General features: G+C 40.6%; 1 protein-coding gene across 1 annotated transcript in view; it reads right to left on the minus strand.

Annotated features, from left to right (window-relative positions):
* The window catches only part of SLC35F1 (solute carrier family 35 member F1), a 258471-nt gene that overhangs the window by 106177 nt on the left and 137051 nt on the right, over positions 1-15243 (minus strand). Inside the window, exon 2 of the mRNA XM_075708029.1 lies at positions 6411-6586. Coding sequence (XP_075564144.1) covers positions 6411-6586 — 176 coding nt within the window. The remainder of the gene's footprint in view (positions 1-6410; positions 6587-15243) is intronic.

The raw sequence follows: 15243 nt of genomic DNA on the forward strand, positions 1-15243 counted from the left end.
CAACGTGGTCTATCATTTTTTACCCTGTCTTCCTACCAGCTATGTGGAATAAATCATACTCTGTTGAAATTGCATCTGTTTCTGTATTATGGCTAGGAATGCAAGAAGACTTGGGTTGGGAAGGGAAATTCTGTGGTTCGGGGAAACTACCATAAATAATAGGGTCCCAAGGTCCATACAGGATCCCAAGGTCCTCTGAAAACTATACATGCAGGAAAAGTTTAACACCTCACTGAATTATAACCACCTACACAGTAAAATAATAAAGGCTCGTGCAGTAGAGAGAGCAGCAGCATTCAGCATTTTACAGCAGGAGATTTTTAAAACTCATTTGAAAATAGAGGGAAAATTCAAACACAAACACAATGATTATGTAAATGGGACTGAACAGGAATCTGGCTCTAGCCTTACCGTTTTTTTTCTAGCTAGCTTGCTGTGGTGTGCATGATGTGATAGGCAAATGCAGAACATGTAATACATCATAATTCTTGCTCCTGTGAGCATGCTATCCAACGCAGAAAATTGCACGTTACAAAAAAGATCCCTGCAATTTGAAGTGCCTGTAAATAGCCAGCATTCTAGTTTCATTTCTCCTGAAGTACAGAATTCCCTCTGAATATGAAAAGGGCTCTTCAGAGCCCAGACAAAAGGACTGTTTGGCTGACCATTTTCATAATAACCATATCCCACACAGTTTGGCATCCCTAATTAGAAGCCCAGAGTAATTAGGAGAAAGTGCACTGCAGACTGCAAAGTGCAACACAGCAGGGAGCCTGTGCAGCGCTGCAATGAGAATACCAAAGACATGAAGGTCATTATTTTTCACTGGTCCCAAGCCACACTTGCTGCCGTGTTTCATTTTTACAACCCAGGGTTAGCCTGGCCCCTTGCAGCGGGAGGGCCAGGGGGAGCTGGGCCAGCTTGACATGCCTCCCCCCGTGTTTCAAGGGGAACGCCGCCATGCTTTGTGATGTCTGCCATGCGTTTGTAGGCCAGCGCGTGGGCTGGGTCGTCGCCTTGAGGGACCGAGGACCACTTCTGGCGCAGACAGAGAGGACCATAAGGCTGCTTGGCTGCAGCTTGTGCAGGTTTTGTTCGACACTGGAGGGGTAACCGAGCCCTTTGCTCTACAGCAGGGGCATGAGCATACTTAGCAAACCGAACAATGATGAAATGCATCTTTTCTAATCGAAATCACTCCCTGTCATCCTCAGTGACCAGAAAGTCCCATATTTCCAAAGGCTTCTAGTTGAAAATGCTAACGGGATCAATGCCTTTCCAGAAGGCATTTTATCTCAATGGTACAACACATATTGCCCAAAGTACGTTATATCTAATATAGTTTCATCAGCATAAATCATGTACTTTCTTTGTTTCCCAGGCATGTTCTTATGGGCAGTCAACAAAAAAAATGTGTTAATATTGAAGAAATTCTGGTACGTCTACCTAAGTGTGTAATAGTAACTTTATGTTAATATAACATTGATAGTGGAACGAAACAGTAAAAAAAGTGACATTTACTCTTTCTATCACTCAATAAACAGCTGACAAGCACCACAGTAAAACAGACCAACTCCTATTAAGTGCTCTACTTTCCTTCAAGTGGCCTGTTTCAGTCAATTTTGGGGAAGTAGGAAGGACGTTAAGGTAGGGGTTTTTTTAATGCATCTAAATGGAGTTAATGTATTTGAATAGCAGATAAATCAGCAATTTACATACGATTGAGATACTAATGTCATAAACCAATCCTAGATAGAAATGCATAAAAAAATTATATTCCAATAACAGAACTGCAATCCTTAATAGTCTCACAGGACTCCCTAGCTGACTCAAGGGGCACAGATCACATCAGATTATATGTCAAATCTAAGACATTACAGTTACTCTAGGGAAACCCGTATTTCCATTGACATATGCTATAACCTCATCACTTAGCCTAGAAGCAGAATTCACCCAGACATACACAGATTCATAAAAGCTTTTCTGAACTAGCAAATTATTGCCAGCCTTCAGTAATGGTGGGCTGAAAATACTCGGTAACTTGTTGCACTATAATTAAAGGAACAGCTTGCAATGTGGAGCACTACTTGCACAGAACCTGGCCCTTAAGGCTTTATGGTTCCCTTCTGTTCAAAAGACATCTCTACTGCTCCCTCATTTCTTGTTTTCCAGAATAACAAAAAAATAGCAGTTTCACATTTTTTCTTTTTTTAATGATGTCTAGTAGATGTGTTGTTTTTATTTGTAGCATATGTGAGGTGGCTTTTAGAAGTAATTTATTTTTGGTGGCAAGCTGCTGATGCTTGCGCCCATGTTGACTGTTAGTAATTAACACCTTCTGGTCCACTATGGACAATTTCCCACTTACTGCTTTTTAAGGTGTTAAAACTAATCTCCACCAGCTCTACATCCCATAGCCCCATTTCACTGATAGGAGGCTTTTCTTCCTGATAGGCAAGGCTTTTCTTTTCCTCAATTAATAATAACACATAACCCAAAGGAGTATCTGGAAGTGTCCTGACGAGATTTTGTTAAGCAGAATCCTCTGCCGATGAGGGGACTGAGCTGAGATAATATGTGTTAAAACCTTCTTCTCAACTCAGAGGTGTTGTAGAGGTTTTGGCTGTGAAAACAACAGGCATGAAAGGAAGTTACCTCAAGAGAAAGAACTGAGGAGGTCTTTATTACCTATTAAATTTTTGGCATATCAGCCAGATAAAACCTAATGACATTAATTGCCTTATAATGCTGCATTAGTGACATTAATTTTATCGCATTGTTCTCACACAAAGAAAACTCCTAAAGAATTATATTCAGACCTCAGCACTGGTGCATTAATGAGCATTGGACTGGAAGCTCTAGTGAATACGTGTTTCTGGGTAAGTGGCTACTGGCATCTATGCATTTGTGAGTGTGTGCATTCCTAACTGTGAAGATCGTCTGCACTCACCTGTTCGGGAAAATAAGAAGTTCAACTTAAAGTTACATATAACAAAAAAAATTAAAATTAGCATTAAAATAGCCAGAATAAAAAAGAGAGCTTTGTAGGTGCTGGATTAATGATTTAACTTCAGAGTTCAACGCACAGAAAAGGTGATTGGATTTTGCATCAGAGAAATCCCAGTTTGGCCAAATTCCTTCCCTTTTCATGACCTCTACCTGAGTAGTATCCATGTTTTAAGGCTCATATGAAAATCTCGCAAGAACAGATCTCCTTTAACACTTCTGTCACTTTTTATTTCTGATCATGAGAACAAAATTGCAACAATGATGAAAAGCCTTACTCATATGGACTTCACTGCTTAAAACTGTTGAGTCTACTTTTACTGCCTTCAAACTGATTCCTCATCTAGAGCTACAGGACAAGCTTTTCCTTCTTTTTTTTTTTTTTTTCACCAGGGGAATGAAGCTTAAAAGTATTCAGAGATTCTGGCACCTGCAGACTTGTGCATCTCCTACACCACGACATGTGGATTCATTGCAAGGTGGTAGTCCTAATCATTGCACCCACTAAAAGGCTGTGATAAAATTATTTTGGAAAAAAACATCTTGGTCCACAATTTAAAAATATAGTGGAAGCTGCTGGTGCCCATAGACTAACTTTAGCTGCTGGAACCTGGCATTCACTGCAGCAGAGGGTTTTAGTCAGAAGAGCTCAGGAATCAGGAGCTTTAATCATCTGCTAATGATGATTTTCAGAGACCAGTGCAAATTCTACCTTTTCATTATCACTTGGGGAGTTTATATGGGGCAAGAAGATGAACAGCGAGGGATGGCTAAGTCAAAGGCGATCCATAGCAAATCAAAATTTGGAAGAAGCTTCTAAAGAAAGAGGAGTTCCTTATGTCTCAGGAAATTATAGTTTTCAGTCCTACAGTGAATGAAAGGGTTTTTTTGGCCACCTCAGGTGACACCTCCTTAGCCAGTACATTTCTGCAAAAACCCCAGAGATTAAGAAAGCAGCCAAAGAAAAAGACAAAGCAATGCAGTTATTTCTGACTACCAGCCAACTTAGGATGGTTTGATTTCTGAAGGAGAAAAAGGATAATTTAAAGAATCTTAAATCTTGCATACAGAGTAGGAGAACCGCACCTGAAAAAAAAGCCTTCTGATGTTCTCAGCACCCAGAACAGAATCACCCCATATAAAATTAATATCATTATTATGTGATTTCCACCTGTTAACGAAGCCAAATGATTAGAGCTGCTAGAAAAAACTGCCTTAGTGGAACAAACACAGATAATGAATTTGAATAAATACACAAGCAGAAAGACAATGTCAGGCTCAATCACTTGGCAATATTAGATGCTGAGTAAATGAGTTGGCTGTGTAGTGCTATACCATCCAGCAGGAACGTTATGCTGAGTGCCTGGATCACCACTTTCATTGCTTTTGTAGCCAATTTTGTTCCGGATTTTTTTTGACCAAACCATCTTTCTTTGTTTTGACAGCTCCTTTTCCAGACTATTTCTTTGGTACGCTTTACATTGTGCTCTGGATGTTTGTATGGTCCGTCCATATTCAACTGCAGGCCTGTTGAAACACCTGTCCCAACCCTCCTCACTTGTCCGGAAAGTATGTTTCACATATCCCTAACACTTTCCCCATTTGCTTCCCAAACCTATCTTACTGGCACAACAGATGATAGCTCTGACGAACTCTCTTTAGTCCACCACTACATTTTTCAAACAGTCAGAAAATTATTTCTAAAAATAAAGGACAGTTTTAATACATATTTTTATATGGGTAAAACAGAGTGCTTGATAGCATTTTTGAAATGTCGATATACATACCAGGTGTCAAACATTAATCTAAACAAACCCCTGTAATGCACAGCAGTATGCTGGCCATATATCCTCTCACAAGCTAGCAGTTTCAAAAAAATCTGTTTAAAAGTCATAGGGACTTGGCTTCCAAGGTATCTAAATCAGTCCTGAGAAGGACATTTCTGGGACAGAACTTGTGAACATCTAGGCAATCCTACACTCAGAAGAATTACTTTTAAACACAGTTCTCCAGGAAGATGCTACTAATACGCATTTTAAACTTTTTGCAGAGCAAAGCATGTGGTAATATTTCCCCCTACACAAACTGAAAAACCAAGACAGCAAAACAATGCCTGAGCAATCTCTCCTTATATGGGAACTGATACTTCCTCTGCAGATTGACCTTCATCACTTCTGAAAAATGTCAATGGAGACCAAGGTTTATAAAACTTAAGCTGTAATACATTTAAGTGCTTTGTGCTGGAGCACAGCAGTATATTTTTGACTGTTCATTTTTTGTATGGAAATGAAGTCCTTGCTGTTTTGGAACACTTTATAGTATTGTATCACAAGACTTGTACTACAAGTGAAGAACTTAAGCTTCAGGGTTGTTCCCAAATCATTAAAAGATGTGGCATCAAAGTATGATCCAAAAATACTTGTTCCTGTAAGAAAACGTGAACCTCTCAGTATGCTGAAATGTACCATGGCCTAATATGTTTGTAGTTTTTTTCCTCCATATGTCTGGAGAGCCAAGTCAGGGAAGCACATGATATTTTTGCTCTTTTATTTTGCTTCTAATCCACATATTCTATGAAAGTGAATAAATAAAATGATTACAAAAAAAAGAGTGGGTGAGAAATGTACTTAAACGCATTCACCTCCCACACCTCATCTAGACATGAAATCTCAAAGAAGGGAGGGATGGGCACTTAAGGCACAAAACCCCCTGTATTATATATAGACTGTCAAACAGAGGATCGTTTGATACACAGTACCAAAGCATACTGCAATGGATTTCTCACTTGGGAGGTCAGATTGGTTACACAGGCCCTGTCGCAAAGCAGTGGCAGAACTGTAGAGCTGCTCTGCTCACACAGCACCCCAGAGAGACAGCACCTCAAATTCCCTCCCTTTATCTCCTACTTCCCAATGGTTAAAAATTGGCTGCTATTTTTTTCTAATAATAGGTAACTATTGAAATTGCCTTGGTCAGCAACTAGAACTAGCAAGCTCTTCTTTGCTGGCATCTGAGCTCTCCTTAGCCTACATAAGATGTAAAGCATACTAGTATTTTCAAGTAAGACATGCGGTCAAATTCAAAGCAAACCCTGAGTGTGTGGTTGTGGTGCCAGCGAGGCAGGTGTATGAGGAGCATTCCCATGAAAACAGTTAGGAAGTGAAAATACTGATGTTTCTTTTTGTTTTGCTTTTTGCACCACTATCCTCAATATCTTCTGATTCATTCTTTGCTAATGAAGACTTGTTGGGCTTTTTTCAGTTCATCCAATATGTATTACTAGGTAATGTAAATATGTAACAAATGTTAATGGGGTATGTGTCTAAATCATGTTGCTTGTTGTTGTTCTGCAAAAGCCTTTATCCTCGCTGTTTTCTACAAAACAGTTTCAGAGAGGCACTTACCTTGTCTGACAGCCAGTGTTGTTGTGTAGACCAAGAATAGAAGGATATAATTGAGGAAGCTCTGAAAAACAGGTGTGTTGGCATGGAAATCTTCTGACAAATACTTGCTCGTGAGACCGATGCCACAGATAAGGAGGGAAAGTACCTGGCCAAGCGCCACAGACAGCAAGAGATCCCTAAAAAGGAATGAGAAAAACACAGACATAAAACATTCAGCCCCCTTGCCAAGGAGGAAATGCTTATTCTCCTCCAGGAATCATGTTCAACAGTGCTAAGATATGGGAAGAAACACAATGCTACAGTCAATGAGGGATCTGCTGGGTGTAGCCAACATAACGTTTCCATTATTTCTGCTCTTATCACAGGCTTAAACATTGCCCAAACAGAGTAGCTTTTATTCATGTATTAAACAACAGCAGATGGTACATCTCTACCATTTAATTTTGCGTTTCACATTTCACAAAGGATAAATGATAGTTTAACTCAACCAAAATACAGCACTGCTTCCTTTGAGCATCTTCCCTAACAGAAAGACACAGGAGCACCTTTCAGACACAGTGGGAATCGCAGCTCTTCCAGGACTTAGTAGCCACAGAGAAAGGATTTTATCATGTTTCACCACCAACGTGAATTTACTGTGTAACTTCCTTCCCCTCATTTCATTTCCATTTCATCGTATAAACTATTCTTTCCATCTACCGTGCAAATATATGTATCTTTTCTTTCATTTTTGTCACTGCATTCTTCCCCTTCTGTTAGGCGGGAGCAGGAGTTTCCACTTTTTTCCTTCCTGTCTCCTGGTTCTTAAAAATGTATTTTCCGGTTTGGCTTCTTGCTTTAATCTGTTTTTCTTGACTTTGATCTCCAGTCTCCTCTGCCTTCCACCATTCTCTCTCCCCCCAGGTCTCCAACAGTTGCTGCTTTTGTGCACGTTCTCTGTCTTCCTATAGTTTTCTCCTCTTTACTCAAGAAAGTACTAAATCTGAAAGCCCACCCTTTTACAGTGTATATTATTTTTATATCCTTCCTTCAGTCTTCTCAGTGATAGCCTTTTCCCTTCCAACTATCTTTGTCTCTTTTACTCTTCTCTCAGAACTTTATTACCTAACCGCACAGCCCAACTCAGCCCAAACAATCTTCCTTTTCCAATTTTTGTCACAGAATCTCCTATACCCACAGCACAGGAACATGTGTATTTTTCAATTACCCTTAAGAGGTTTCCCCAGGTTTCCCATGTGTCAGTACTTTCATGCTGACCAGGCCTGCTCCACAGCTATACCTTCCCCATGCAGAAGCATGAAACATGAAAATGTTGGCCTGGAAGAGGGGCACACACAATGGCTGCAAGTGAGAGCAAAAGGACATCGGAAGGGGACGTTTAGTCCAAGCCCAGCCAGCTGCTGCTGGCAATCATAGAATCATAGAATTGTTTAGGTTGGAAAAGACCTCTAAGATCATCCAGTCCAACCATTAACCTAACATTACCAAGTCCACCACTAAACCAATTAAGGGGAGAGTAGCAATTTCATGTTTCCTGGCTTGGTGCCTGGATTATTTATAATGAAAGTAAAAACTAGGAATCATTAAGGTTGGAAGGGATCTCCAAGATCATCAGTCCAATCATCAACCCAACACCACCATGCCCACTAAACTATGTCCCCAAGTGCCACGTCTACCCATTTTTTGAACACTTCCAGGGAGGGTGACTCCACCACCTCTCTGGGCAGCCTGTTCCAATGCTTGACTACCCAATGTCACCAGCCCCCAGAAAAGAGGAGCTGTAGGTCCCTGGGGGAACCCACGAAGGAGAGGGGAGGGCAGGAGAGAAGCACGCTCTGCAATGTTTCATTAGAGCCTGGTACAAGGAAAGGGGATTAGGCAGTCCTAAGGGAGTAGAGGAAGGAGGGCAGCCCTCCGCTCAGCTGTAACAGTATTTCATGTGTGTTCTCCTTTGCCAGACGGTTAAAAAAAAAACTGCTTCAAGGCTGCTTTGCTTTCCCTGACAGATTTCCCTGACCTCGGCTGTGTCTATTCGGCAGCGATGAGCATCTGTGCTCCCACAACAACTTTCCTGGTAAACTCAAGTGTCAAATTTGTTTCCCTTTTTCTCATAAACAATCCTCCCACTAATGTGTCTCGGTGTCAGTCATGGCGTGATTCAACCAAACAGACACTGGAAAGCACAGGAGGCTGAGTAGTTATATTCAGCTAACATACCTCGCTGACAAACAGCCTGACACAGATAGTAAGCAAACGAACTTTATTGTGCTAAACCCCGTGTTTTGACGGGAGACTGCTGGATAAGTAGCAAGGAAGACTCCACAACTGCTGCCTCCACTTTCACATTATTCACTCTACTGTGAAACATAACCGTGGGAAACAAACATATTCCACGGAGATGACATCTGAGACTATGATGCGAATGCTGCCAAAACTATGGATCCTCAGTTCCTGCCATTAGCTGCTGCTACACTGTTGATGTGGAATAGGAAATTTGAATAGCGACTGCAATTTAAATCCACATATTAATCTTATAAACTTGTTTACAGTTCTTCATTTAGTTGGATAGTGTTTCCTACATCCTTCTCCTGCAATGAAGTTTCACACAGGGCTGTCTTCTTGCCTACTGCAGTTTTTGTAGTTTTATTTCATTAGTAAATTAAGTGTTTGCAAATCTGTATCTCTAAATGTGTTGCCTGCTTTACAGGGGGTGCAGGTGGTTATTAGTTCTTCTCTGTATCTCAGCTATGCCCATGAGTAAATGTTGTATTACATCCATTGTGGGACTGCATCTGGTCTGGAAAGAAGCATCTTGGATCCTACTTAGATGTACAGAAAGCTAAATATATTCTCACTCATGAAAGGATTTTCCCATAACATATTCCTTGCTCCATATGGCAGTTAGCTGTTGGACATCACTAACTGTTATATTTTTTCAGACTGGTGGGAAGTTTGATGAGGTCTTATAAAGGGCATAACTTTTTAATCACAGCTCTCTATATTCAGGTGTGTCACCAGGCCTAACCAGGCAGTACTGACCTCTGTATTAAAAATCCAGCCAACAAAAAATGAAAAACACCAGGTAATTTTTCAAGGCTGTATATGATAACTATAGCCCTCTACAAAGTACATTTTGATTCTGTTGTTGCCATTTTGCAATTTATAAAACAGACATATTTTTTCATAGTTGATTCTTAGGCAAGTCATTCAACCACATCTACAAGTGGCAGTTTTCCTAAAGACTTCAAGCAGCTGTCTACAGCCTTATATACATACACAGCCTGTACTCAGCTTCTATATTTTACATTTCATAAACATACAAACAAGAAGGTAATTCAAAGTAATTCAAATTTTATGGTCTTCTTCCTGAGAAGTCATTTAAAACAGCTTTCTATGTCTTCTGTCAATTACAAAATATGTGGAAAATTCCATTCACTATTGTATTACTGAAGTCATCAATGAAGACAAAGGGTATTTAGGAGTTCAGTAAAAAGACACATGGACAAGAATCAAGACTATGAACATGAAGACCTCCAAGTCTGTAGATGAAGGCTGGATGTGGATCAGAGTATAATCTCTGTAGCTTGAAATAGTTTTTAAGTAAAAATTGTTTTTTGGGTAATAACAGAATGTAAAAAATGCAGAAAACTACTTTGTGGAAGACTAGTGCAAGTAGTATTGTCAATGTCATTGGCTTTCAAAACACTGACTGCATAAATGATATTGAATAGGTACTGCTTGTCTCTGATTTTTGCACATATCTGGTATTTTTAATTATGTAATAAAACTCATTCTGAAGTCCAGCTGTTGTGTTCCTCCTCCAGTCATAATGTAAACATTTCACAGATGATATATGACATAGAAAGATATGTCTCTTCTTTTATTCTTACCTCGTCAGTGCAAAGAGTAGTGTAAGTTGGATGTTTAAGCAGAACTAATTCAAACTTCCATGAAGTGCTCAGACTTCAAGCAAAGATGATCCATTTTATACAGTGTAGTTATTCCTAAGACTGTTCATGCCCACAGTTACTCTCCTGACATACCTAAAGGTATGTCCACTACAGACAGGAATGACATGTAGTAGCACAGAAGATTTGGTGTGCCCATCTTCTCTCATTGGTGTAGTCTGCAACTGACACTAACAACCACCATGGAAAACAAGTGAAATGAATAAACAGAGAAACCAAAGTACAAGATCAATAAAATGCTGATGTTTGCCTCAGGTGAATGGAAGAGAACAACTCACCTCTCTCCAAGCAAAAAAGTAGAAACAAATCCTAAACTATTTTAATTAGTGACAATGTCAGCAGCAACAAAGAATAATACAATGTTTGGATAACGCTAATAACCAATGTAAGATGCCTGAATTGTACAGAAAATGCCCAATAGCATTATCTGTATTTCATTTTTCTTGCCAACAATGATCTAAGAATACAAGAGTCTTAGCTCCTGAGCCTTTAATACCTGGATAAGAACAACAACAACATACCTGTTCTTTTTTAAGAAGCAGCAGCAAGCAAACATTGAAAAGAAGCTTTCAATGGCTGTGGAAAACCTCCTACTTCCTTTAGACAGAGCAAAAAGCAACTAACTCACTGCTGTCATCTTCGACACTCATTAGTATCTTTCCTAAATATCATAATACTGTTGAAATATGCAACATGGCTCCTATCTGCAACACTTTCCCTGTTGGTTTTCATACCCTCCACCACTCAAAGACTGGCACCAAGGATGATTTCTTCCCTAAGCCTTTGGTCTATCATGCTGGCTTCAGTAGTATATTCATTCACTGAGAAAGCGACATTCATTCATATCTTGAAGAAAAGCTGTATGGTTTGAGGGCCTTCAAACAGAACACCAAAGAGTCTCACTACAAAAAGCTTTATAAAAGTGAGGTTTTCTACCTTTCAGGTCCAATTTCTCTTTAGTTGAGTGCTATTCTATTTCTCCACTTGTATTTTATTTAAATCAAAATAAAGCAATTCTTCAAAAATCCCATTTTCCCTCACTAATATCAACAGCATCATCTCAAGCCAAGTTAAAACAGGGGAAGATCTTCAGCTTGTCTCTAAACTTTGATCTCATGAACACATAGAATCATAGAATCATTTAGGTTGGAAAAGACCTTTAAGATCATCAAGTCCAACCGTTAACCTAACACTACCAAGTCCACCACTAAACCATATCCCTAAGTGCCACATCTACGAGTCTTTTCAATACCTCCAGGGATGGGGACTCAACCACTTCCCTGGGCAGCCTGTTCCAGTGCTTAACAACCCTTTCTGTGAAGAAATTGTTCCTAATATCCAATCTAAACCTCCTCTGGAGCAACTTGAGTCCATTTCCTCTTGTCCTATTGATAGTCGTTCACTAATACAGAGCAAACAGAAGACATTCTTCCCCTGTAAACCAGCAATTTAAAGCCTGCTTCTTGATTTCTTTTTTTTTTTGCTTGAATTAATATCCTGCATTGGAACCAAACAAATGCATTTCACTGTAGCTATGCTTGCTGGTTAATCTATCCAACACTTCCTATAGAGTCAGATGGGTATTTTGAAGTAATCAGTAGGTCAGAATTACTCTTAAACCTCCAGGTGTCACATTGCTAGGCATCTATCATGGGTTTTTCATGATATCCTAACAGAAATTAAACAATATTTCTTTGTTGCTTCTTCAGAAGTGGAGCCAGAAGACAAAGCCTCATGTTCGCATTGGGAGCCATTTAATTCTGTTTAAATGCCTGGGCTGGTAGCTGCTGTGCATAATTTCTATTTGCTCCAGGCATATGGAAATTTCTGTCACTTGAGTTTCTCCTTGTTTATCAGCCATGATAACACCCCAAACTTCTGAAGGCAGACATTGTCATATCAAAGAACTACGAAGCTAGTGCTTGGTTCCTAGCATATACCCACTGGCATGATATAAAGTACTAAACAGCTATCCTCAGATTCTCCTGTAATTATTTTTCACAAAGTTAAAACATTTAGCTTTGACTATTAGTTCATTTCCATGTCCTCCCCAGAACATTAAAATACCATTCACAACACAAAATCAATGCAGTGCAACATTCAGAAGGGGCCACACAATCACAGCTGCTGTATGCTGGAGAATCAGTGACATGCAAAGGGTGGCCAAGTGATTCAAACATTCGGGCCTGTTTTATTCCGACTCTAAATCCTGTTTTAACGCACTCATCGTGTCAGTTTTCTTTTAACTTAATTGCTTTCCCTCCTCTCTTTTGTACTTTATTTGGTCTCTTTCCACTGACAGATCCCCACCACATCAGCTAAAGAGTACCTCAGAGGGTAAAGAACAGATGCTACCACTGCTTTTAATCTCTAGCATGAGGTGTGTTAATCCTTCAGCATGCCACAGGCTCCAGCGGACAAGAGATTATCAGTCTGTTTCTTGAGCTGAGATTTCACTAGAGGAACACATCTGTAAAGGGTGCTCCATAGCACTGTTAGAGCGGGCCTGCAGGCAGGACCACGCTTTCTCCATGATGTTAATGACTGCTATACAGAGTTATCACTCCAAATGTTCCAAGCGCGTATTTAAAAAAAGAAGAAACAGATACACTTCATTTAGAGACTGATTACTGCTGTGCCATAGCGAAGTTGATGATGTCTGTCACAGCACTGTGATTTTGCCAAGCTTCTTCACTTGAGTGCATTTTAGTGTTTCTATAAAAGTGCAAGGAAAAATAAAACAAGGTCTTAAAAACTTTACTTTGATTCAAAGTGAGCTGAAGTTATGCCCCTATAAGAATACAGTCAAATTTAGTTAAATGCTTAAATGCTTAAACGTAGATGTGGAACACCTACAGAAATGTTGACACACATTGCCATAGGAAAAGCAGGAATGGCACACATGTCAAAACCTCAAACACCATCACTTCCACCCCCGCCCCTCACCCTGGGATGTAGCTGCTTCCACTGCAGCGGAGTTCCTAAGTTCCCACACCACCCTGCGTTTGAACGACTGCTTGATGAGCACGTGGATATTACTTGCGTATTTTGCTGTTTGCACTTAATGCTCACTTGTGAAAGAATAAATAAGATTTGGTAAAGTTTTTTTTCAGGACAATCAATTGAGCTCTCATTGAAAGCTAAAGCTGCAGATTTTCTAATAGGTCTTAAGCATACAAAGCCTCCTATTATTCCTGCATTGTTCTGAAATCGATTGCATCTACAGAACACGATTCTACACTAATTTTGCATGGAAACTTATCTTTTCTTATTTTCCTGTTATTCTAACATGTCTGTTACACAGGGGAGAAATTCTACAAGTTGGTACATGCAACCCTTCCCTCCTCTCTGCCTTTCTCAATAAGGTAAGGATTGCAGCAAGTATCTTCAATTAATGCATCAAAGCTGCTGCACACTGCTTTAGAGCAATTTACAGAAGTAGTCACAATATTCTATAATAAAATGTTCATAGCTCTAAAGATCAACCAAGTTCCCCCACATATATACTGATAATAACACCACTGGCACACGTACCACATTTATTCTATTAGTCAACTACTCCTATAGTGTACATTCTCCATGATCATACCAGATGATGTCTCAAGAAAATATAATGGTCTTGAAGGTGTAAACAAAAGATTTTTTTAATATTTCTGGTAAGGAATAACAAACAAACCTAAAATATTTTCAGAATATAAACATGAAGCCATCATTGAACAGTGAAATACCAAAGCCTGAATCCCAGCTAAAGTCATAGACTGCATTAGAATATGAATAACTCTAATATTAACCTCCAAATCAGAGAGTGAAACCCATGCAACACCAAGCCTATCCATCACTTAATTCCTACTGAGTCATTATTTTGAAATCTTCAGTTGCATTTAAATGATATATAGGCTTTCTACCAGTTCTAGGCACAAAGGGTGACTTTTCTACACAGTGAGTTGCAGAGTACCACAAGCTCCCACTGATGCTCAAAAGAAATGAAGATTCTCTGCAGTATCTTGAGAGGATTAGCTCTTTATTTTCCAAATGTGAACACTTTAGTCTCTTTATGAGAGGACAGCACTGTTGCATTGGGTTTGCGTGGCAAGGTTTTGGTAGCAGGGGGGCTACAGGGGTGGTTCCTGTGGGAAGCTGCTAGAAGCTTCCCCTATGTCCGAGAGAGCCAATGCCAGCCGGCTCCAAGATGGACCCGCCGTTGGCCAAGGCTGAGCCTATCAGTGACAGTGGTAGCGCCTCTGTGATAACATATTTAAGAAGGGGAAAAAAAAAATCCACCAGGACAAAACCAGCAGCTGGAGTGAGGAATGAGAATATGTGAGAGGAACGACTCTGCAGACACCAAGGTCAGTGAAGAAGGAGGGGGAGGAGGTGCTCCAGGCACCGGAGCAGAGATTCCCCTGAAGCCCCTGCTGAAGACCATGGTGAGGCAGGCTGTGCCCCTGCAGCTCATGGAGGTCCATGGTGGAGCAGATATCCACCTGCAGCCCGTGGAGGACCCCATGCCAGAGCAGGTGGATGTGCCCAAAGGAGGTTGTGATCCCGTGGGAAGCCTGCGCTGGAGCAGGCTCCTGGCAGGACCTGTGGACCCGTGGAGAGAGAGGAGCCCACGCTGGAGCAGGTTTGCTGGCAGGACTTGTGACCCCATGGGGGACCCACGCTGGAGCAGTCTGTGAAGAACTGTAGCTTGTGGGAAGGACCCACGTTGGAGAAGTTCATGGAGGACTGTCTCTTGTGGGAGGGACCCCACGCTGGAGCAGGGGAAGAGTGTGATGAGTCCTCCCCTGAGGAGGAAGGAGCGGCAGAGATGGCCTGTGATGAACTGACCGCAACCCCCATCCCTCATCTCCCTGCACCGCTTG

Source organism: Pelecanus crispus, chromosome 3, assembly GCF_030463565.1.
Source record: "Pelecanus crispus isolate bPelCri1 chromosome 3, bPelCri1.pri, whole genome shotgun sequence".
In the NCBI taxonomy this organism is placed as follows: Eukaryota; Metazoa; Chordata; class Aves; order Pelecaniformes; family Pelecanidae; genus Pelecanus; species Pelecanus crispus.